This window comes from Podarcis bocagei, assembly GCF_964188305.1.
Source record: "Podarcis bocagei genome assembly, chromosome: 10".
Taxonomy (NCBI): domain Eukaryota; kingdom Metazoa; phylum Chordata; class Lepidosauria; order Squamata; family Lacertidae; genus Podarcis; species Podarcis bocagei.
In genome coordinates, this window is record NC_138135.1 from 29,305,462 (window position 1) to 29,331,630 (window position 26,169).

A 26,169-nucleotide genomic window follows, 5' to 3' on the forward strand; every position below is an offset into this window, starting at 1 on the left:
CGACAACTGAGGTTTGACTGTAATACTTCTGACATTGCATTTCTCCTGATATATATGTTGTACACATGGGAATTAATATGGCTACCATGAAAGCCAAGAACTAAGAGCATCTCAAAAGTTAAAGAATGTAGAATGGGCAAGCTTGCATAACCCTGCACTACCCCTGTCTCTCATTCACACAGCTTCACTTTTCACCATCATCCCAGCTATCTAAACACACCAGCTATTTAGCATCCTGCTGCCTACCAATCCCAAAGCCTACTAATTATACTGAATTACATGGCTGCTGTATGATGTGCCCTAGTCAAGTGGAGGATGAGACCTCTCTAAAGCAATCTTCCCTTTAAAATCACAACTAAAATGATAACATATTCAACCTCTGAGCCAATCATTTTCAAGTGCAGTTCAAGGCTGCATCAGGAAGATCCACACGAGTGTTTGGTTCTGGCTTGGCAGCAGGATGGTTCTTGCTAATTGAAAAGTCCTTTGCTTCCTGTCACCTTGATTACAATTTTCAAGAAAAATATTGTTCCACTTGCAGGGAAGGCATTTGGTTATGCAATCAGTTGCATGCACTGATACATGTGGAGTGCAGAGGGCACATAATACCCCTATCTGGGGTCAAAAAGGGGGGCCTGGGAACCAAAGGAGAGAGCCAGGAATTCCCTGGGACCTCAGAAAACATATGCATATATTGTGTGAAAACTAACATTTACATTTTGTGTAAGCTTACATAAAACACCAGAATATTTCTTCCCCCGGCCACTTTGTCTTCTGCCAACATGCTGCCACCTACTTCTCCTAAGATATCCAGAGAGGTGGCACTGAAGTCCCAGCGAAAGATAACATGAGTGGGCGAAGCAAGAAGACAGGCTTGACTTGGTTCTCCTGCAGGTGACAAGCTCCACCTACAGAGGGGACTGCCGTTTGCCGGTGAAGGGCAGTGGGTGATGTCACTGACAGCAGTCTATCTTCAAGCAGTGAAGGGCAAAACAGCTCATTTCCACCACTATCATCACGAACTGATGAAGAACTGTATACAACCGGTAAAACTATATTTTCCAAATAACTCTAATAAAAACCAGGAGGTAGTTAATATTTGTAAAGGTATAATAAAAGCAACAACAAAAAGTCCCTTTAAAAACCCCTACCTAAGATATTTAATTGTGCTTTGATTTATTAATACTATGAATAGAGGATTAGATGATTATTCATCTCTGTGTATTTTAATTTGGGCTTTTGCTGACAAAAGGTGCTGTTAATTTGGAATTATTGCTTAACCTGAGAAACAAAGTTGCTCAGATATAATTAACAAGGAATTGTAAAGTCTTTTTACAACTCAAGTTCTTTTGGCCAATCTGCAACGAGCTGCAAAGTTTGCAGGTGAGCTCTTGCTACTTTGTTGTTGTTTTGATCAAGCAAGCACAGCTGTACCTTTTACTTATATTTATAATATTGCTTATGAATAAAGCCGAAACTGACAGAAAGAGTGGTGAAGCCAGGAGAACATTTTTAAAGTTGAACAGAGGGAGATCAGTTATAGCATTCAGTATTTTACTACAGTGGAACCTTGGTTCTCAAACTTAACCCATTCCGGAAGTCTATTCGACTCCTAAACCATTCGAAAACCAAGGTGCGGCTTCCAATTGGCTGCAAGAGCTTCCTGCACTCAATCGGAAGAGTTGCCGGATGTCCAGCTTTCGAAAAACGTTCAAAACCTGGAACACTTACTTCCGGGTTTTCAGCAGGAGCTGATTTGTTCGTCAACTATGCCGTTCGAGAACCAAGGTATGACTGTACAGAGAAAAGGAGCAGCTTTAAATAGTCCCTTCCCAAGAGCATCACTACAAATACATCCCCTTAGAGCATGACAGAAAGCATACTGAGACTCCAAAGTACTAATGGAGAACTACATGTGGCTTGCCTGGAGTCAAGAGAAACAAACTTTATGTAGCTTTCCATGTCAATTATTTTGGCACAAGACAGTCAATATTACCACTTCTGTGCCTAAGTCTGCACTGGTATTTGCTGAAGGCTGTGATTCTAATGGGAAGTGGCATAAACTTTCCTACAGGATCCCAAAACATTAAAAGAGCAACAGTCACAGAGAATGTTACCTAGCTTGGTGAGAACTAGAAAGGTGCCCTGCTGTCTGAGAGAGGAGTTGACATCATCTTAGAAGCATCAATCAAAACTGAAGCTGTGAAATGGTACAACCCATAGCTGTCAACTTTCCCCCCTTTTTAAGGGAAATTCCCTTATTCCGAATAGGATTCCTCGCAAGAAAAGGGAAAAGTTGACAGCTATGGTATAACCTTTTAAAGCATTTCATCAGTGCTGTACTCTTCTTGGGAGAGCATGGTCTACCATTTAATGGTTCACCCATCAAAATGGTGATTCCAAGAATGGAAACTTTTTTAGGAATCATTGAACTGTTCTCCAGGTGGAACACCATCCTCCAAGAACACATGCTAAGTGTAGAGGAGTCACAGAAAAGGAGTAAGAGGCTTCAAGTTCATTGTCTGTCCACAGACTCACAAAATGAATTTATTGCAGAATGCTCGAATCTTGTGAAACAAGACATTTTGCTTGAGAGGCAATCTGCAAAGTAGTTTGCTGTAATAGTAGATTCCACACTAGATTCTTCCCATTTTGAACAAACAACATTTCTTCTGAGATACATACTTTTAAGACAAACAGGGTAGGAGATTCAAGAAAGATTTCTCAAGTTTGCAGATTGTAGCAACAAAAGAGGGGAAGAAATGGCTCAGTTGCTAATGCATAGATTGAAGGAACGTGCTATTTCTCTCAGTGATTGTAGAGCTCAAGCCTACCATAATGGGGCAAATATGGCCACAAAATACAATGGCACACAAGCAAAAATACAGGAACAATTTTCAACAGCAATTTTTTTTACCTTGTGGTTGCCATACACTCATCTTATGTGGAAATTATGCTGCGGAATGCATATCTGAAGCAATAGCCTTTTTCAGAACAATTCAAACTGTGTACCACTTTGTTCAGTACCAGTTCTAAGTGGTGGGAATTACTACAAAAATGTATTGGTTGTGCTCTTCATGGTATGTCTGAAACAAGGCGGTCAGATCATGCTGAATGTGTAAAGCCTTTTGCAGCCCACTTGCCTGCCATTAAATTACGACTAGAAGACCTCCTAGGACTAAATGTGATGGCCAAAACAACATATGAAGTCCATGGAGTTTTATTATATGCGGCATCTTTTGCATCAAACATAAATATAGAAATAAAACTCTCCTGTATATGTGATGGAGTTAGGCACAAGAGGGCAAGGTTGCATGACGACAGCACACCTGATGCTAACTTGGAATAAGTGAATGGCAGAGGTGATACTCCAGAAGAGGCCTACTTCACAAAGTGTGTGTTTTATGTTTTGGTAGACAGTGTTATAGCAGGATTAACTGTTCACTTCAGTGCTGACTTCTTGTGGAAATATCTTACTATGTCCAAAAATGATGTGGAGAGAAAAGCTTTAACTTTAGCAGAGCAATGTCCTGCTGACCTTAATGGGGGTGATTTTGGAAAAGAAATGCAACATTTACCCTCAGTACATAAAACAAATTTTATAAATGCACAGTTAAAGCCATTAGATCTGTTGAACTTGTTGACAGAGTACAAACTCGGTGACCTGTTCCCATTATGTTTATGTTAGCTTAAGAATACTATTAATATTCACAGCAACAGTAGCTTTTGGAGAGAGGTCATTTAGCAAATAATTAAGAATTATTTAAGGCCTACAATGTCTCAGGAACATCTTGCAGATTTAGCCAGGCTAAGTATTGAATCAAACGTTGCCAGAACAATTAATGCTCATGCTGTGATTCGAAATTTTTCACAAAAAAGGACAGAAAAGCTCTTTCTAAAAAGTGAATAGTAAGTTTATCTACTTTTTTTTACTAATATTAATGTCTTCTGATCTGATCTGCATTGCAATATAAAAGGTAGTTTCAAAGAGAATTCTTTCTCCTTATCAGTATTGTAGCATAAACAAAGATGTTCAAATAAACAAAGATGTTCAAATCAAATGTGCTTTCTTATCTCTGATCCTCTTGTTTTATGTATATTTATTTATATTTATCATGGAGGGAGTATAAGATTTAAATGCAGAAAATGAACAGATCGCTTCACTCCACTCCTTTCTCATCTTCCATACCCTTTTTGACCTTACAGGCTATAGTTCATGGCATGATGGATAAAAACAGAACAACTAAAGGAGATATTAAGTGGCCCCAGAGAAAGTTTGCACCCCCTGATAAAATTCCTTTCAGAGGCCCTGTATGGATAACACTGATCTGTAGAGACTAGAGATCAGACCACTAGCTTTATCGGGGAGGGGGGGTGCTTTGTGAGCTTTCCAGATGAGTACACACACCAATTATACCACAAAAAACCCCCAACAACTGAGCTTTGTTTGAGCAGAATAAATTCTAAGTAAATAGAATGGATTTGGTTTTTATCTTGACTAGGAAAAGTGGCCCAATTTCCAGATTTAGCTGCTCCCTGGTGTAGTTCTTGGTAAGAACAGTTTTAGCTCAATGCTGGAAAGCTGGGAGCTTAGCTTGCATAGCTGAATACTGAACTAAAGTGATTTTTTGCATCTGTTCCAATACAGATCCACCTTTACAACTACATGTCATATGTAAAAACTTTCCAAGGAAAAACATGAGCAGTTGTCAAATCAAGGCATGCCCACTCAAAATCAGACAGATACCATGTGAATTTTCACTATTTCTTTTTTTTTTTAGTAAAATGAAAAATAATATCAGCTAGAAAAAAACATGGATGCCACATGTTCTGTCTGAAGAAGTTATGCAATGAGGAGACTGCAGGTTTAATGCTTCTGTAATGTCTGTAAACTTGCTTATGATTTGTTGAAGTCCATGTAAGATGAAAGCAGCAACAACAAAAAGCTAGGCTGACCATTGCAAGACAAAGCAATAGTGACCAGTGCAAAGCCACATCATTTTGTAAGGAATGTATTTTTTTACAAACTATCTATAATTCAGCTTGATTGCATTTTCAATTTTTGCCTTGTAAGATGCAAATATAGTTACTATTATTTTGCTTGGCTAATGTAATATGCTTCATGTATAACTGTACGTATGAATAATTTGGAAGCTTCAGTTTGTGCAGAATAGGGTAGCCTACTGTCAATGGGTTCCTCAAAGGATATTATAGCACTTCTCTATCATTATTGGATTCCCTACTAGCCTTTGAACACAACTTTAAAAAAAAATCTGGTGTTGATCTAAAGCCCTTTACTGCTTAGGTGGAAGAGATCTAAGAGGTCAGTTTTTGCCTGTTTCCATAATAAACCCAACTATTGAGAGAGAATGTGCCCAGTTGTTATTAGAAAAACTTGCTGAGGTGGTGATGCTAACATTTATCAGATAATAGCTATAGAAGCACGCAAACAGGAGAAGCAGCCAGACACACCCAGTGGTAGTACCCATACAGAATTGCTGCCAAATTTCTAATGTATGGCAAAGTACACATAGGCGCCGACTCCATGGGGCCTGAGGGGGCCCGAGCCCCCTCAAAAATTCGATTGGGGGGGCGGAGCCCCCCAATAATTTAAGAAAATTATTAGTGCGCGAACCTTCGTGTAAAGTCTGGCGGGCCAGCGCTGTGGCCGCGGCGACATCAAAAGGACTGGAGAGTCCCGAGGAGATTGCACGGCAGGGGAGAGAGAGAGGGAGAGAGAGGCAGGAGGTGCACTCGCTCGCCGCGCGCACGCACACGCAAATACAAACACACCGAGGGAGAGGGAAAAGTGTTTTGCAGGAGGAGCTGCTGCCGCCGCCGCCGCTGCTGCTGCCAGGACGCGCCAGAGGAGCCGCCGGGTGGGAGGGGGAATCCGAACGGAACAACAACAAGAGAGAGAGAGAGAAGCAGCAGCGTCTCTGAATGGGCTGGATATTCCTCCTCAGGCGGCGCTGGCTCTGTGGCTCCCGGGGCCTGGGCAAGCAAAGCAAAGGAGCCGCTGACCGAACAGCAGCAGCAGCCGCCTGCCTGCCTGCCTGCCTGCCTGCCTTCTATACCAAGGTCCAGGTTCTTACCCGGTCTACCTGGAAGAAGGCAGGCAGGCATGGGATGTCCACGCACCCTGGCCTGCTGCCTTCCTGCTTGCCTGCGGCCGCCTGGCGCTTCTATACGAAGGTACAGGTTCTTACCCGGTCTACCTGGAAGCAGGCAGGCAGGCAGGCAGGCAGGCAGGCAGGGGACGGCCATGCTGCCTGCCTGCCTGCCTGCCGCCCGCCCGCCTGTCGCTTCTATACAAAGGGCCAGGTTCCTACCCGGTCTACCTGGAGGGAGGCGGGCAGGCACGGGGGTCCTGCTCAAGCAAGGAACCGACGCCTACCCAGCCAACCCGCTGCCTTGAGGCAGGAGCAGCAGCTGCGCGGGGTCTCGCGTTCTCTCAGAGGCTCGCGCTGCTTCTCGCGTTCTCCCTCCCCCAGGACCCCAGTATGGGCCCCCCCCAATATTTTTTATAAGTCGGCGCCCCTGAAAGTACATATAGTACCTAATACACATTCTTCACAGAGGACATTTAGATTGGACTGGAAAGTATTATTTGCATGGGCTAGGATCATGGCATTACCCAAAGACTGTACTGAGAAGGAGCAAAACCATATTTGATTATGTTTACAAAGAAACATGCAACAAGATAAAGGTGTTACCTGTGAAACAAGACTGATTTGACGAGTGTGACAACATCCCGACTGGCATTGTATCCAGCACAGACAATGGCGACATGGATTGTCTAAGTAGAAAGAAAGAAAGAGACAATGAAAGCAAGGAGAATAAGAGCAATTAAATTTTTCACTTTTATTATTCATTAAACAGGAAAACAGTCCCACTATCGAATAATGCCATTTGTTGTTCTTAATGCTCATCTGACACTTGTATGTTAAACAGCAAGTATGTTAAATATTTGTAACACCATATACATTTGAAATCATTGCTTCAAGGCACCTGAAGTTTTATTATGTAGACTGATGATAGATAGATTAGATAGATGATAGATAGGGAGATAGAGAGATAGATAGATATAAATAGATATAGATAGATAGGTATAGAATATTATGCAGGAAAAGGAGATGGTAAAATTCATGATAGCTAGCCTTCAAAAGTTCACAAATAAGTTGAGACTTCCCAAGTTTATGACTAAACGAAAACCCTTTCCAGGGAGTGTTCACATGTTCTGGGTCAGGCATAGGCAAACTCGGCCCTCTAGATGTTTTGGGACTACAACTCCCATAATTCCTAGCTAACAGGATTGGTGGTCAGGGATGATGGGAATTGTAGTCCCAAAACATCTGGAGGGCCAAGTTTGCCTATGCCTGTTCTAGTTAGTCATCCAATAACATCACTATCATTGATAATGGAGGCTAGATTTGAGATCTCCTAGAAGAGAAGACCCTAGATAAGAAGAAGAAAAAATCCTAGGAATAAAATGAGAAAGTATTTGGAGTCCATAGACAATCTCCTGACACAAGTAAGTACTCAGCTGCATTTATATGCTCTGCTGAGAGAAGCTAAGAAGTGTGTGCCTCTGTGATAAGTAAAGGTAAACCATTAGGTCCAGTCGTGACCGACTCTGGGGTTGCGGCGCTCATCTCACTTTATTGGCCGAGGGAGCCAGTGTACAGCTTCTGGGTCATGTGGCCAGCATGACTAAGCCGCTTCTGGCGAACCAGAGCAGCGCACAGAAACGCTGTTTACCTTCCCACCAGAGCGGTACCTATTTATCTACTTGCACTTTGACATGCTTTCGAACTGCTAGGTTGGCAGGAGCAGGGACCGAGCAATGGGAGCTCACCCCGTTGCAGGGATTCGAACTGCCAACCTTCTGATTGGCAAGTCCTAGGCTCTGTGGTTTAACCCACAGTGCCACCTGCGTCCCATGCCTCTGTGATAGCAGGTCTACAAAAGACGGGTTAAATGGATACTGTTCACAATGGGCTATGTTCTATCTCCACTGTTGGAGGCAAAATGCCTCTGGGATACCAGTTGCTGGGGATCACAAGTGGTGAGAGCGTTGCTGCATTCAGATCCTGCTTGTGGGCTTCCCATAGGTATCTGGCTGGCCACTGTGAGAAGAAGACGCCGAATGAACCTTTGACCTGATCCAACAGGGCTTTTCTTATGTTCTTACAACTATACTGAAGTTATGTATCAATGCGTTTTACAAAACATGAAATGCCAAGTGCAGTTTCTAGCCTTGGGATGCTTGGCCTGGTTTGCATTCTTCCTAATGAAGGTACATGTCAGTAAAATTTGTGCACAGAACACATCTGTCTGCGGTTCTTTAGCTTTGATTCCTGCACTGCAGGAATTCTATGGCTCCAAGAATCATGGACATGGGGAAGTGCCATCCTGCTGGAGGGGATGGGGAAGGTAAGAAAAGCTCGTGTTTCCTTTAGCAGCGGCCCTCCAGCCCCCATGAATTTGAAATAGGGTTGCAATAGGGTTGATTCTTGTGAGCAGAATCAAGGCAAGAAGTATCCCATCATGCTGCTGCTCACACAAAGAACCCAGCAAAAATTGCCACCCAGTTTATCTCAACCAAGGAACAAATAAACTAACCACAGGGAAGATACCTCTCAATATCTGATCCCATTGAGAATCATAGATCTGTGGTTTAATTCTAAGCATGCCCCTAGTCTTGTTGTTGTTGTTGTTGTTGTTGTTGTTGTTGTTGTTGTTGTTGTTAAGAAGATTTGAGAGGCTGCCATTTTTAACAGAGAAGTACTCCAGCCAGCCATACTCCAAGCTGATTTTCCCATGTGGCATTCCAGCTGTGTGCTTATGTGGTTAAGTCTGCTTCTTTTTGAGTGAATTTCTAAATGACTTTTGTTTTTAACCACAATTTGAATTGTGGCAGTATTGTCTTTTTTCTTCTTCACCAAAACCCATATAAACAACAGAGGCCACTGGTGGAGATCTCTGTCCCCAAACTCAGTGATATTTCATGGATTAGTCAGATTCAATATTGAATGCACTCTCCTCCTTAATAATTGTTTTAGCTTTCCTTAACAATTTCTTATACAACACACTGACTCTCACATACACAAAGAAGCAAATAATCACATCAAGGTATGTCCTCTAAGGCCCGAAAAAGAAAACAGAAGAAACATCCCTGTTACTCTTCATTTTAATTACTTTGACATTATTGTCTTTTTTTGCTGAAACTCGTGTAAACAGCAGAGACAGCTGGTTCAAATCTCACCGGGTGGCCTTGAGAACACGAAGTCCCGCTGAAACGAGACTAAAGGTCCATTTTGTTCATCATCCTGTTCCCAGCAGTGGCTAGCCAGATGCCTGTGGGAAGTCTCAACTAGGGCTTGAAGACAGCAACTCCCCCCATTGTATATCCCCCAGCAACGCTATACTTCCTTTGCAACAAAGTGATTACATTCTATCTCCCATCAATTTCTCTACTCTTTTTATAAACTATCTAAGATAGTGGCTATAATCACTTCTTGGGGCAATCAATTCCATAAGAGAAATGATTCCTTTTGCCTGAACCTACCACCCAACTATTTCATTTGTAACAAATTGTGTAATTTTATGAACTCTAATGCCCTCCCCTAGTTATATTTTTTCTTAAACAAAGAAGCATCTAAGAAAACTCTCTGAAATTTCAGGAGCTCTTTTCTGTACCAAGTACTAGGATACCCTAGGATAGAGCTGGAACTATACAAGGTTTCAAGATGAAGACACTCCACAGAAGACACGCCCATTCCTAATAATTCCCCATATTAAATTTGCCCTTTTCAGTGCTGCTGCCCACTGAGTTGATATTTTTAAGTGAGCTCTCCATCATGAAACCAGAAGAACTTCCATAGTGAAGGCCTATTCAAATACTTCATTTAACTCCTCTCTTTTTCAGTTCTCCTTTAATGCTACTGTCGTCTGAAAGGTCCTGCTACCTGTCCAGGTGATTAGCTACTCCAATTTAAAAAAAATATATTAATTTTTTTCACATCTTTAGCAATTTTGTCCTCCAGTAAACTCAATACTCCAAATGGGAATAATAGTATTTTATTGTTGTTGTAAAACCAGACATATGAATCAAAAATTGTTTTTGGAACAAAATTGCTAATGTTGTTAAATTTATTGAATTTTTACTTGAACAGATCATATAACTCAATAGGATAGGGGCAGGGCAATTTAAATATAAAAAGAAGGAATATAACAAGGAGACATGTAAAATCCAACACCACATGCAGGAATGGGAAGCTGGACTTGAGCTGCAACATATAGTAACAAAAGGGAATAGGGATTCTATAGTCAGATGCTCTGTAAGCCATTACCTATAGCATTTCTCAAAATATGATCCTCAGAATCTTAAAGAATTTTAATTTTTATTATGATGAAGAGGGCAGAGGCATCCCTTTTCAAACCCCAGAGGGTCTCAATCCCTTGTGTATGCTTCTAAGCAGAAATGTCGCAAAGCCAACTCTGCCACCTCCCTCCCAAGAGTCCACCAAGTTTATCTAGAGTAGAGGAAAAGGGAGGCACGAGTGCTTCAGCTCTGTGTCAGCACTCAATTTCCTACCAAGGAGAGAGGAGGTGAGCTGAGACTCCAGGTCTCTGCTGGGAATGTGACTCTCCACTGATGGAGACCCTTTGTCAGAAACTGATGTAGCAACATCACATTCCTACTTGGGACACTGACTTGGATTCCTAGCTCCCTTGGCAGCAAAGGGCACTCCACTGAGGTGCTTGAACACTGTCTTCCTTCCCATGCCAGTGTGGTGGGTCTGTGGGTGGTGATGGTGGTGGTAACATTTCAGCTGGAAGCTATGCTTATAAATCATATCTATTTCTGACAAGCTGAACAGAGGCACTTGCTTTTTTTTGGAGGGGGGGTTGCCCCTATCAGATTACTCCTGGTCCTCCCAAACAATGCAATAAGAGGAGGGCTAGTGTTGATTTATCTCTCTGTTTTCTGCTATATCACACAATCCTCCCCTTAACCTCCCTTTTCTGGCCTTAATTCTCCCCTACCTTGAGGGAAAGGAAGCTAAAATAATGTCTTACTATGGATGGGGTGGTGGTGGTGTGGAGTGAAATTGGACCTCTCTTGTAAACACATAACTGGCATTTCCAGTAATAGGATAAATGATGAGAACCCAGAAGGCAAATCTGATAATAAGGATGTTTAAATTAGGCTTACATTCTGTCGCTGAATTACTGTGTGAACCTTTTAAGAGGAAAAAGTTAAAGCTATTCCATTATCAAAATACTGTGTGGTTCAGATAGGTGCATGGTGAGAGCGGCGAAGTTTCATGTTTTACATAACCATTGCCTGGGGCATAACACCAATCCCCTGCTGAGCAAGTAAATTTACTGGTAAAAGTCATTATAATCTGGAAGGCCATCTAATCTAGTCACCCCTTTTAGCCGCTATTCCCTTGTCCAAAATTGGCTGCAGCACATATACCTCTAGGCCTTAAGAGATTCAGCCATCCAAATTTCTGCAGGAGCACAAGAAAGATGGGAGAGAGCTGAAATCATCCTTCAACAACTCAGTGCCTTCTAGGTGTTTTGGACTGCATGCAGCTCCCATCAGCAGATGGGGCTGACGGCCATTGTAGTCCAACGCATTTGGAGGGCACTGGGTTGGAAAAACTGCTTCATGTGCATTTCCTAGTAAAGCAAATATGTGCTTTTCCTAATCCCACCCCTGCAAAACCCACCCCCATTACTTAAAAATGATCTGCAAGATTTCAAAAGCATGGGAATATCATTATCAAACTGCTGCTGAGGAAAATATGCCCTAAGTGAATTACTTTAACATGACAGTGGAAGAAGATAGTGGAAGGTTTTCTTGCCACTGAATATGACTGCATGTCGAATGCGCTGGACATATTATATACCACAACAGATTTCTGGATTTCACAGATTTTTAGCTTTCACAGACTTTTTTCCATAGCTGTCAACAACAACAGCTTCATGTTTCATCCACCCTCTGCCTACCATATCTAGTAATGATGCATCATCATCATATTGCAAATCATCTGCCAACAATACCCTTCTTTGTTCTGTGTAGGACAAATGGCAAAGCAATTGATGGGCATAAATATAACATCAGAAATAGCAATTACCAAAAAACAGCTGGACATTTTAACTTCAGGATACTCAGGATTGGCTTTAAGATGCCTATACTAGAACCAGGAAACATCAAAGGTAGACTACAATTTGAAAACCCTGAATTACAATTCATCAAGAGGTTCAGTGTGGACAGAATAGAAGCAATGGATTTTCCACCACATTACATGTGTTAGGTGGCTTACCAAAGCCAGGATGCCTGTGTCATCAACTACTGTTTGGTTTTTGTGACCAGCCGCTTTTAATAACACAATGATCATAGTCTGTAATTTTCTGCATTTTGTATCCTTCTGCTGCAACAGAACACAGCCACCTCTCTGGAAATTACCAAATCCCTGTTCCTTTTCACTGGGTTCTGCTTGCAGAAGACAGATAATCTCTCCAAGTGATGATGTCACATCATGCATTCTCTGTTATTCAATTATTAGAAAAAGTGAATCAAGGGAAAGAAATGGGACTGTTGATTTGGGCGACAAACAAATATCCTGCAACACCTAGTGATGATTGTAGGTGTGCTAAAATGAGGATATGTGTTCTTTCATTTTCTACTTATTGTCTGGTCTCCTGATTCCTGGGGAGTGGGGGGATGTTAATTGAATTCATTAATGTTAACCCAGGCAACTGATGTCCTTGCCAAGGAAATGATGACTTCTTAGAATCCCTTGTATCTGATGGGTTTTATTAGGTAGGTGAGGGAATATAATTAGCTACATTTTATCACCCTACAAACCTATGTGTGTTGGTTAACAGACAAAAGAATCAGACAAAAGAATTACTACTGGCAGTTAAAAGCGCGGGAATGAGCAGAGTTTAAATCTCATCTTAAGCAGTTTAATTGGAAGCAAAGGAATTAGCTGCTAGGCTGATTTCCCACTTTGTTACCTTGTTAGTTAAAGGAACAGGCTACAGACTGAAAAGCAGGTTTAAAGCGTATATTTTAATCGCAGGCAAGCATTTGTCCCTAGCAGCAACAGCATTAAAAGTAAATGCAGGTAAAATACAGTGGTGCCCCGCAAGACGAACGCCTCGCAAGACGGAAAACCCGCTAGACGAAAGGGTGTTCCGTTTTGGAGGCGCTTCGCAAAACGAATTTCCCTATGGGCTTCCTTCGCAAGACGAAAGCCCATAGGGAAATCTCCGGGACAGCGGGGAAGCGCAGCGCTTCTTCCCCACTGTCCTCGGACCTCCTCCGAAGGCTGGCGGTGGGGCGGAAAGCCCTTCTCCCCGCGCCAGCCTTTGGAAGGCTCCTCCAAAGGCTGGCGGTGGGGCGGAAAGCCCTTCTCCCCGCGCCAGCCTTTGGAAGGCTCCTCCGAAGGCTGGCGGTGGGGCGGAAAGCCCTTCTCCCCGCGCCAGCCTTTGGAAGGCTCCTCCGAAGGCTGGCGGTGGGGCGGAAAGCCCTTCTCCCCGCGCCAGCCTTCGGAAGGCTCCTCCGAAGGCTGGCGGTGGGGCGGAAAGCCCTTCTCCCCACGCCAGCCTTCGGATGGCTGTCCTGAAGACTTGCGGTGGGAGGAGGGTTTTCCTTCCCACCGCCAACATTCAGAATGCTGTTCTGAATGTTGGCGGTGGGGAGGAAAAACCCTCCTCCCACCGCAAGCCCCGGGAACAGAGGAGAAGCGCTGCGCCCCTTCCCCTCTGTTCCCGTACCTGTCCTGAAGGCTTGCGGTGGGGAGAAAAGCCCTTCTCCGCACCGCCAGCCTGGCAAGCGGTTTCCATAGGAACACATTAATTGATTTTCAATGCATTCCTATGGGAAACCGTGCTTCGCAAGACGAAAAACTCGCAAGAAGAAAAAACTTGCGGAACGAATTAATTTCGTCTTGCGAGGCACCACTGTACTTGTGTTTACAGCAAAACCAGCTGCAGGCATGCTGGAGCAATCAGAGGTATGTCTTCCTCCATAGCTGGCTGAAGAGGGGGGTGGGGAGAGAAGGAACAGGAAATACTTCTTTTGCTTTTTCCTTCCCAGGAGAGGAGGGGAAATGACATCACACAGAGCCTTCTCTGCCAGTTACATCTCTATCGTCTGAGTCTGCCTATCAGCAATACAGTGCTAAGTCCTTAACCCCTTCACATGCTAACCAGCAAGAATATGCATTGTTAGATTTGACTACCTTTCTCCCACAGTCTCACCTAGGTGAGCATAGGATTTCTCCCTCTTTGATTGCTACAGTTTCAGATCAAACTCATAAAAAGTAGAAAATAAAAAGAGTAGTCTGGATACTACAATGGCAAATCATCATCATCATCATCCTGTATTCTTTTATTGATTTATGTAAAGAATCTATAGACCACCTACCATTTGGGAAATATTGTGGTGGTGTAAAAATTCCCTTGACAAATATGACTCAGAAGACAGTTACCATATAACCCTATGCATGCTTACTGGTAAGCAAGTTCCACCACATTCAGTGAGATTTGTTCTTTGTGAAGTGGGCACAGAAGGCAGATCTAGAACTACCAAGATATTTCCTTTCAGTTGTTAAGGTTTGTTGATTGGTTGGAATTGTGTGTGTGTGTGTGAGAGAGAGAGAGATAGATATTCTGGCCAGCTGTTCCCATCTACAGCTTCTCAATAGCTGCTTGCAGCTATTTTCAGAACTTGCCGATACCATTGTTTATTGATTTCTCCTTGGTGTATTCTGTTAAGTGCCCTCAAAAAACTTGTCTTTCTTCTACTCAAGTGAGGTATCACCTCCTCCCAGCTCCTTTTGAAATTGAATGGATATAGTTTGCAAAATGAGAGTGAGTGACAATCACAAATACATCTTCGAAGAAAGAACACAATGGAGTCAGTGATGCTGTGTAACAACCATGAAAACCATTGTCATATTTACCGCTGCGCATCTTTGGGGAAACTGACACATTTTCAAGGTCTAAATGAAGCTGACATGTCTGCTGTATTCAGAGGGTCTTAGAAAGTCTGTGGAGTCTGATAGAGGAGTGAGCTTGCACCCATGTGTTTCCAACTGACTTTGAAGAAAACTAAACAAAATCTGGGGAAAACACACACAAAAGCTTGGGGAAATAACCTGCCTCCCTGATCCCCAAGAGTCCCTCCTTGCTAGCCCCCCAAAAACATCCTCCTCCCTTACCTCTTGCTTTAATTCCAGCACCCAGTATCTCCAACCATTGACCATGCTGACTGGGGTTGATTGGAGTTGCAGTGCAAAATAGCCAGAGGGTGCCATGTTGGGGAAGCGTTTCTAAAGGGGAAGGCGGGGGGGGGGGGCGATGTTTAGAAGACTGTAGTGTTGGCAGGAAGGGTGTTTGGGGACCAAGAAGGGAAACCAGGGATTATTCTCTGCTTGGCAGGTTATTCTAAACCAGAGAAGAATTTAGTGCAGGCATAGGCAAATTCGGCCCTCCAGATGTTTTGGGACTACAACTCCCATCATCCCTAGCTAACAGGACCAGTGGTCAGGGATGATGGGAATGTAGTCCCAAAACATCTGGAGGGCTGAGTTTGCCTATGCCTGATTTAGGGGCTTTCAAAACCTGCCTCTCATTTAAGGTAGGATTTTGCAAGCCCTCTGAGCCCGACTTGAGGGGATTTTGCTAGCATCCCTCTTCAACAGTATGAGGAGAGGAACCATGCTTGTGAATATGTGCAAGAAATTGAAGATATGGAAATTAGATAGACGAGTTAGGATACCCATGGAAACTGCGGGGAATTATAATAGATTATCTTTCCTGATTTGGGGTCAATGTAATCATTACTTATAGGGTGTTCATAATTTGTACATAACAAGGTACATTCAAATAATTTCTACAACCTTGTAAAACTAGAGACAGTCACATTTAAAGGTAAATTGAGGATAAGTGAAAATGACAGATCAAAACCTGCCTATTGCACCAAGCACCCTTGGTAGATTTTACATTGTGATCTTAAAGCAATCAGTGGACCAAGTTTAACAAACTTCCTACTGGACTTTGAAAATTGTGGTGCAACAGCCATTAAATTAGACAATATAATTGATACAAACATCAATGTTGTCCTATGGAACTTGTCAACTTGCCACCATTTTACTGAGTTGCTGTCCTTGGACATGATGGTACTCTACCAACTCTAACTACAAAATTATTTTATGCAATATAAGCAAATGTCTTTTCTCTTTAATATCACTTTTATTTCCAGTCTTTCTCATATTTTTGTGCACTGCTTCCAACTTTGCTAAATTATATATTACTAAATTACATATCAACAAGCACACAGCATCACCACTGACATGACTTGCTTGCTTCCACAAAAGGAGAAAATATATATGGAATCTAAAAATTATTTGCCAATGGCCCATGTCATGGGTATAGCACTGAAAGCAGGCCAAGGCCCCAATAAAGCCAACCAGTTCTCAACAGAGCAGGGGGAAGGAACCTGTTTGCAACCCACAATCTTCATTCCTTCACTGGCAACATCTTGGTGGCTGCATGCCAGAAGCTGGTAGAGCCAGACGCAAAAAAAATGGGCAATTACAAAATACATTTTAATCCCTATGCAGTTTAGACAGCAGGAATGTGCTACTATATAATCAGTTTCATGTTGGCATGCAAGCCAGAAACTTCTCAGGGCACAGAAAGCTTAGGTAGACAGATGTGACTCTTACCTTTGTACAATAGGTGCATTCCAGCAACCCAGTTAGGGGTCAGAGGTTTCTATACCACCGCACCACATCCATCTCCCCACCCTGGTAAGCAGTTCAAGGACCCATTCAAGCCAGACAAAAGCACTCAAAGAAGCTGCAGAGCATGGTTTCTCACACATGCATTCATGGAAAAGTTGGCCAGCCAAACATTGGGAAGCATGGCCTGAGATGGAAGAACAATCTACCTACCTCACACTTCTCCACTGCTGGCTGTTGTCCGCACTCTGAGCTGTTCCCTGCCACGATGCCAGCCCGTAGACTCTCACTGTCCCCAGTCCCTTCCTCCATGGAGTAAGTTTTTGAGTGGTTGCCTCGGCGATGGGACAGGCCCCGGCTCTGCACAAGACTGAGCTGCTTGCGAAGTGCCCGGTTTTCCTCTTCCACTTCTCGCATGCGTACCTCCAGGCTCTCTCTTTCACGTTGACTTGTGGCTGTGTAATGAGGGCTGTGGGGCTGAGATTCAATTGGAGACAATGACACTGGCTTTCCATCTAGGATGAAAGGAGGGGAAAAAGAGGCATTGATACAAAGGACACTTAAAATTTAGGTTTCAAAAAGGAACAGAGAGAACCCTTTTCTGTAATAAGTCCTAAATTGCTAAAAAAACAACAACAATACAACTATGCCGATGATTAATCCAATATATCAATTATCATTAGGTCACTGGCGGAAGAAGGGGGTGCAGTCTGCCCCGAGTGTCATCCCTGAGTGGGGGTGGCATCGCTGCCCTGCCCCCCTGGGATGCTCACTGTGGGTGGCACCCCTGTGGGTGGCTAAGCACGCTCCCGTGGGTGACTAGCCCTGTTCCGGGTGCACAGCATGTGCGCTGTTCCAGGTGCCAGAGCAGCTAGCTCCAGCTCTGCATCAGGTATGTCCTATCTTTCTTGTTATATATGTGATGTAGTTGATGCTTGTTTGATTCTGTCTCAAGACCTTCTGATAATGTAAGACTATAGAAACCATAATAGGCAACCAAGTTCTACTCAGAGTAGATTAATTAAGATTAATGGACCCAAGTTGGTCCTGTCCACAATTTTCAATAGGTCTCCTCTGAGTACAACTAACATTGGATACAACCTATGTAGGAAGACCAGAAACACATGAGAAACCGCACTCTGGCATCAAACTTAGGTGGCATCACCACCAGAGCATTACTGTCGTTCTTGTCATCTGATCCTGTGCCTGCCATATGCTTTGCTATTGTTGTTGCATTACCAATGTGATGTGGAAGAGACTTGCAACAGAACAACAGTCACACCAATCCTGTAACTCGGGAATCAGGTCAGAGTGGCACCTTCTGTTTTGTTCAGCAGCTAGTTATTCTGCAAATTTAGATGAGTTGCACACAGAATCCATGTCACTTTCTTTGGAAGTGACTGGTCATGGCAAACCCACTTCTCTCTAGCTCCAACACGATAGATTTGTTGTGAGGCCTGGTTACAATCATTGCAATCTCTCTCTGCATCATGGATTTCAATCAAGCAGCTTGTCTGAAACGTAGGAAGGTTTGTAAGTTGAGAGATATCTGTTGCATAGAAACAAAGATGTGCTCTCCCAAGCCCACAGCATGTTCACACTCCTGTCTCAACAACGTCTACCCTGGCTTGGTCATGTCCACAGAATGGAAGATAGCAGGGTCCCCAAGGACCTGCTCCACAGGGAGTTGGGTTCAGGCACCAGGCCAATTGGCAGACCAACTCGGTGCCTGCAAATGTGACATGAAGGTTATAATCCCTTGCAGTGCCTGGAGACAGGCAGTCAAGTTGTGCATTTTTAGCAGCAACCAGAGGAGAAATGACCGCTGGGAGGAGACAGAGATAAGAAACACCATGGTGCATCTGCAGCAGCACAACTGGATGCCTTCATCTGTCCCAGCTGCAATGAAACTTGTCTCTCCCACACCAATCTCTACAGCCACAGGAAGTACTGCAACCGTCCAACAGCTTGGCCTCACCCCCAAAGGTGCACTCCTCCATTGTCTTCCAAGACAGACGGGTGCCAACAAAAGAAGTTAGGTCATGTAACAACACACACTAGTGTTGCAAATGCAGAAAACGTAGGATGCTGCTTTGTACTCAATCAGAAGATTGGTCCACTAGCTCACAGTATTGACACTACTGCTTGGCAGCAGCTCTTGGAAGCTTTACTAGAAGAGTCTGTCCCAGCCCTACCTGAAGATGCCAGGGATTGAATCCAGATATTGAACTTTCCGCATCCAAAGGATGTGCTCTTCCAGTGACCTATGACCTCTCCTCCAAACTTAACAGCATTGTAGAGTTTAACAACAAGGAGCCTCTCAGCAATGAAAGTGGTCAGGAGGTTTAAGCAAAACACTATACAAAAACCAGGAAAAACATTTTGTCCACATCCAGTACCAAGTTTTGGTGTCTGGGTATTACAATATGGAGCTTGGGGTGGGAGACTCTTGTAATACACTACTGATGCGACTGTGTAGACAATTATAGAAAATAGGAGAATAGAATAACTTTGCACATGTTTCCAATCCCCAAGTTCTCTCCTATATTTTCCACAGGGCTTTTTTTTCAGCCGGAACACTCCAGAACTTAGTTTCAGCACCTCCTCTGAGAGTTCTGGTATACCCCGGATGGATGGACTGGGAGTTGGTGCAGCATGCATTTTCAGTGCTTTTTAAGGCAGCATTTCTTTTTCTAGAAAAAAAGCACTGTTCCCCCCCATAATCTTTATTTCTGATATTATCGGTGAGCTATTCTATTATTAATGGCTCTGATACATCTACTGCCAGAAAGCAGTTGTGTAACACCAACGTGTTAGGCTCTATCAGATATGTAGCCATTACCAAGTATTTTAGTAGTTATGAACAGCTGCTAAAACCACAGTGATGTGTGTGGGCATGCAAAACAACTGGTGGTGATGGAACTGTTCTAGATAAACAACTGAGTACTATTAATGCTATATTACCACAGTTATTAAGGAAGACTATTTACAGCGAACATTTATTATTATCGCTAGTGGTAATCTTACTGCAGTGGTTCACATGAAGTTATAAATACCCAACTTTACTCCCAGAAAGCACATCCATATCCAATGAAGGGGGAAAAACACAAAACAGTGGTGCTGTTTGAAGTACACAAGTATCATTTTCCAGAGGGTTCCAAGCCACCCTCTTTTTTCCATAGTTACGCAGGGCAGAGAAACAGACTTTCTATTTTATGTTTGGCTTTATTTGTGACAGGAGTAGAAACAAGTAACCCACAGGCCGCATGAAACCCCAGTTTCCCCCCTCTTTTTTTCATTTAAAGGAAAGAATGCCTTATGCTTCATATCCCCATCTCTGTTTTCATCTACGCCTGCCTACCCACCTACCCCTCACATGATTTCTAAAACCAATTTATAATGTCTGAGTAGCTGACTCTTTTAAGAATTCAAGAATAAAGATAAAACAAAATAAATAAATGCCACATACCCAACTGGAATGGCAGTTTCGCACCCACCTTTTCCAAACAAACATAATTCAGTCCCAGGCTGCTATGGAATGCAAATTATGTGTTGCTTTAGGACAGCCAAAATTCTCATGACCCTACATGAATATGTTTAGCAACTCAAATCCAAATATTTCTTCTGGGAGTGTATGGACTACATGTTATACAAGTAAGGTGGTCCTTTCTTTGGACAGTACATTCAAGTTCTTTCACTCTGGGGCTGACCCTCTTCGGTCATAAGGGTACAGGTGCCAGGAAAGTGAAGCAAAGTGAAGTTACGCTTCACTTTGTAACAGAACATGAAGCAGAGGTAGACAACCTATGGCCCTCCACTTTTTTCACGGTGGCCCCCAAGCCACCAAAGAAGAAGAAATGTCTGTCTGTCAGAAAGGCATTCATGTGCACGTTGGCCAAGCACAGAGCTAGGATGGTCCTTCAAAATAGTATGGTTCCCTAACCTCATATAGAGGAGTCCTTCAGAATGCCACTCTAGGACCCATCTTCTGTGGTTTAGCATCCAGACCACTTCTGGACAGTTCTGTGTACTGGGAATCAATTGCTGCTTTACTGAAGGCAGATAACTGGTGGAGGCAGGCTAGCAGATTTCTTTTTTTGGGGGGAGAGGATGCCACAGTGAGTGAGTGCTCTTGAGTCGGGGGAGGGGAAGGGAGGAATGAAGGAGAAAGGGAGAGAAAGAGGGAGAGAAGGCTTACCTGTTGGTAAACTTTATGCTCACCTCCATTTCTGAGATATTTTAAACAAACTGTTAATTGTTAATATTGTGTTGCAGTGATATTATGATTTCTCCTGTTTACAGATAATGTACAGTACTACTACATTTAGACTGTTTACATTGAACACCAATGTATTTGTGGAAAATGTGTGAAATAAACAAACTGACTATTACTATGATTAGAAAAGAGAAAAGGGATGCCACCCTGGTGTGTGTGTTGGCCCCACACACTGACAGTATGAAGCCCCCAACCACATTTACCCTAAAGAAATGTGGACAAAAGTCCCCAAAATATTCTCCATCCCTGGTCTTAGAGCAGTGTTTCCCAACCATTTTTGGGCAAAGGCACACTTGTTTGATGAAAAAAATCTCGAGGCACACCACCATTACAGCCCCGTGACGTCAGCGCGCAGTGTCACGCCGGGAGGGACGCACGAAAGTGTAAGTTTCAAATTTTTCCCTCCCCCTTGCCGGGGAACCTCCAAGCTTTGGGGGTGGGGGGGGGGAGGAGGCAGCAAAGCGAGGCAGGAAGGAGAGCGCGGCTTGGCTGGGTGAGCTTTGGCAGGGGCAGGGAATGAGAGCCGCGAGGCGGGCGCTGCGGACGGAGGCGCTGCCCGCCGAGCTCGCAGGCAGCCAGGCAGGCAGACGGCGAGAGCCCCGCGCTGGGCGGCCTCTCCTCGCCGCCCCGCCTCTCGCCGCCCGACTCGCCCGCCTCCCTCCAGGCAACATCTCGCGGCACACCAGGCAACATCTCGCGGCACACTAGTGTGCCGCGGAACAGTGGTTGGGAAACACTGTCTTAGAGGGACAGTCAACCCAGAATTTACAATCAGATAAGAAAATTAAACTAAGTTTGTGTGGCATGTGTATATACATCTTTCTATCTATACAAAGATATATGAATTACAGTAACTTCTAAACAGACATGCTGGCGGATTCAAAGGAACCAACTAATTTCACCACACTCTGCTTGAACATTTGGGCCAAAAAGAAACTCAAATTCCAAGGCAAACAGATATGTCCAGAACTTTTTATTAATCCTAAACCAACTGCTTGGTAGAAATATGTGGTAAAAATTTAATATAAATAAAAGAGTCCCTAAAAAAACAGGGTAAGCAAATAGTGGATGCTCAAAAAGGCAAGATAATACCTGCACATCTGTATTCAGTCTAATATGTTTCACACCCACTGGGGGTGGGAAAAATTTGGAAGAAAAAACCCAACATGAAACAAAAGGGAAGAGGTATTTTTCCTAATAAAATGTGCTATGTGTTATGATGCACACACACACTAGTAATACAAGAATATTAACACAAAACACATTTCATAAGTACAGAACACGAGCTTAAAAATAAAGCAAGAATAGAACAGAATGTGTTGAGCTGCAGGAAAAATGCTCAGTATAATTTTTTTTTCCAATTCTGAATTTGTTGGCTGCTGCTTTGGCTGTCTATAGACACCTGGCTTTACAAACTGCTCAGATGGATGTCAGCTGCTGGGATGAGGCTGTTTTTGCTAACCATTTGGTGCTTCAATGCCTGCATCTCCACACAGCAATCGCAGTGCATGCTAAGAAACTCATTCCCACACCCACTGAGAATTTTTATACCGACGTGTCCTACTGTAAGTTTTTAAGTTGCTCCGAGGTAGCATCAGCTGGAATTAGAGAATGCTGCCTGATGAGCTGTTTTGACAGCAGCCGATAGGACTGCTGAATGAAGCTGAGCAATTTTCTCCAGATGTCTGCACTGTAAACAAGGCATCTTCTAATTCTGAAATGAGTGAAACCTCTGAAAATGCTTACAAAATGAAGGAAGTTTTAAGAGAATAGTATAATGAATCTGGAAAAATGGTACCTCAAGAACATTTTGAACACAGTGAGCAACTGCCACATGTACCGGTTCAAGTCTCCTTGCCTTGATGAAACCAGTGACAGCAACAGTGAAGTGTAAGGTAGCATGAAGGTACTTTGCTGTCACTATAAATTGGACTAACAGCAATTTTTTTCAGCATGGATCGCAGCAACAAACAGGTGACTATTTTTGGCTGCTGCAAAGTCAAGTTCCAATTCAGCAAAGAGTTGAAGGAAATGATCCGGTTTGAAAAACTGTAACAAATTCTGGGGAAGCTTTTTTATAAGTGAAAAGTTATTGAATTGCTCTCTTAATTTGTGAACCATCTTACTTCAGCCTACTTAGGTATCCATTTATGCATCACCAAAAAAGAGGAAATTTATAATAAAAAGAGGAGATATTGATTTGCATGAACTTTGTACCTAGTGATTTATAAGTATAGATGCAAATTTAAAAATTACAATAATGATTAAAAAAGGAGGAAAATAAATTTCTACAATGGTTTTAATTTAACAATCCAAGGTTTGTTGTTGTTGTTGTTGTTGTTGTTGTTGTTGTTGCTGCTGCTGCTGTTTGGAATGAATGAATGGAGATGTCACTTCCAAATGTCCTGTTTATTGAGGATTCACCCTGACTTGTTTGCACAAAGTTTGCAGGCAGATGATATAATATTCACTGTTTATTGAACAGTCATTTGGATTTGTTTGCAGGGAACTTACACAGTATCATGTCAAGCAACTGTTATCCTACACTTTCCCGTGTGTTTCCTCATCACTTTCCTTACTGTAATAATAATAATAATAATAATAATAATAATAATAATAATAATAATAATAATAATAATAAATTTTATTTATATCCCACCCTCCCCAGGCGAAGCGGGGCTCAGGGCAGCTAACAACAATCAAATAATCAAACAATCAAATAATCCAACATTCTAAAAATATTTCATTATAAAAATTAATTAAAATCAAATTGATGGCAACCGTTAAGCAAAATTCTGTGCAGGTTGCCAGAGGAGGGAGTCAGGCTGCGCCCTAACCAAAGGCCTGGTGGAACAACTCTGTCTTGCAGGCCCTGCGGAAAGATGTCAGGTCCCGCAGGGCCCTAGTCTCTTCTGACAGAGCGTTCCACCAGATTGGAGCCGCAGCCGAGAAAGCCCTGGCTCTAGTTGAGGCCAGCCTAACCTCTCTGTGGCCTGGGACCTTCAGGATATTTTTATTTGCAGACCGTAGGTTTCTCTGTGGGGCATACCAGGAGAAGCGGTCCCGTAGGTACGAGGGTCCTAGGCCGTATAGGGCTTTAAAGGTTAAAACCAGCACCTTAAACCTGATCCTGTACTCCACTGGGAGCCAGTGCAGCTGGTATAGTACCGGATGAATGTGATCTCGCAGCGAAGACCCCATAAGACCCCATAAGGAGTCTCGCCGCAGCATTCTGCACTCACTGGAGTTTCTCATGGGCAGCCCCACGTAGAGCGAGTTACAATAATCCAGTCTGCAGGTGACTGTCGCGTGGATCACAGTGGCTACGTCAGGGCGAGAGAGATAAGGGGCAAACTGCTTAGCTTGGCGGAGATGAAAAAATGCTGCCTTTGTTATAGCTTTAATCTGCGCCTCCATAGAGAGGGAGGTATCGAAGATTACACCCAAACTCTTAATGGATGGTGCTGGCACTAACTGCACCCCTGCAAGAGATAGGAGTTGCCCCCCCTATCCCATATCGTCCCGTCCCAGCCAGAGGACCTCTGTCTTCGAAGGATTTAACTTCAACCAGCTCCCACGTAACCATCCAGCCACAGCTTCCAGACATCTGGTCAGTGTGTCTGGGGCCGAGTCAGGATGGCCATCCATCAACAGATAGAGTTGGGTGTCATTGGCATACTGATGGCAACCCAGCCCAAAACTCTGAACAAGCTGGGCGAGGGGGCGCATAAAGATGTTAAAAAGCATTGGGGAGAGTATCGCACCCTGAGGCACTCCACACACCAAGGAGTGGCGCGATGACAATTCCCCCCCAAGCGCCACCCTCTGTTCCCGACCAGAGAGAAACGAGTGCAGCCATTGAAGGACTGTGCCCTGGATCCCCACGTTGGCAAGGCGGTGGTCCAGGAGTTCGTGATTGACCATGTCAAAGGCTGCTGACAGATCTAGAAGAATCAGCAGCCCCGACCCGCCTCGATCCAGCTGCCTGCGGAGATCATCTGTTAGGGCAACCAGAGCCATCTCGGTCCCATGACCAGCACGGAAGCCAGACTGGAATGGATCCAGAGCCGATGTTTCATCCAGAAACCTACCAAGCTGTTCAGCAACCGCTCTGTCAATCACCTTACCCAGGAATGGAAGATTCGAAACCGGGCGGTAATTGGATAGATCTAAGGGATCTAATGATGTTTTCTTTAAGAGTGGGCGCACCACTGCCTCCTTCAGTTCCCCTGGGAATATCCCGGTGCCAAGGGACAAATTGATGATATCCCCCAGGGGGGGCCGCACCTCATCTGGACACACTCTAATCAGCCATGATGGGCACGGGTCAAGAGGACAGGTGGGCTTTCCAGCTCGGAGGAGTCTGTCCACATCGGCTGGAGATATCTGGTCAAAGTGGTCCAATACTGGACCCGAGGACAGTCGAGAGGGCCTCCAGTTCCTTTATTGTATCCAAATTGGCAGGGAGATCATGGCGGAGCAACAGGACCTTCTTCGCAAAAAAGCTCGCAAAAGCATCAGAGCTGTGTGTCAGATTGTTATTTCAATTTGGCTGTCCTTCAAGGGACGTTAAAGACCTAATTATACTAAATAACTGCGCCGGGCGAGAGCTAGCGGATGCAATGGAGGCCGAGAAGTAAGACTTCTTAGTGGCCTTCACTGCCATCTCATAGGTTTTCATAAAAACCCTATAAGATGTTCTTGAGGCTCCGTCACGGGCACCCCGCCATACTCGCTCTAGCCATCTGAGGTCCCGCTTCATTTTCCGAAGCTCCTCGGTAAACCAGGGAGCCCGGTTTCTGCGGGATCGCAGAGGGCGCTTAGGTGCAATCTCATCGATGGCTGCCAGGAGCTGGATATTCCAGCCCTCAACAAGCTCAGTCAGTGAGTCGCCAGGGGGAGCAAGGTCCCGCAAGGCTTGACGGAATCTATCAGGGACCATCAGCCTCTGAAAGTCCAATTTCCCCCTGAATTGGATTTGTTGCACAAGAGTGCCAAATCTTTGTTAGCTGTGCAGCCTCATTTTGTTAATACAAGACTGAATCCCATCTGCAATATATAAAATTATAGCTTTTAATGCATAACATTACTTGAAGTGAATTCCTGTACATGCTTCCTCAG

The 26,169-nt window shown here is 43.8% G+C and overlaps 1 protein-coding gene across 1 annotated transcript in view; it reads right to left on the bottom strand.

Moving 5' to 3' along the window:
• LARGE1 (LARGE xylosyl- and glucuronyltransferase 1) overlaps positions 1–26,169 on the bottom strand; it is a 345,951-nt gene that overhangs the window by 166,342 nt on the left and 153,440 nt on the right. The window contains exons 3-4 of the mRNA XM_081210986.1: positions 16,986–17,287; positions 6,717–6,799 (exon numbers count right to left, since the gene is read on the bottom strand). Coding sequence (XP_081067112.1) covers positions 6,717–6,799; positions 16,986–17,287 — 385 coding nt within the window. The remainder of the gene's footprint in view (positions 1–6,716; positions 6,800–16,985; positions 17,288–26,169) is intronic.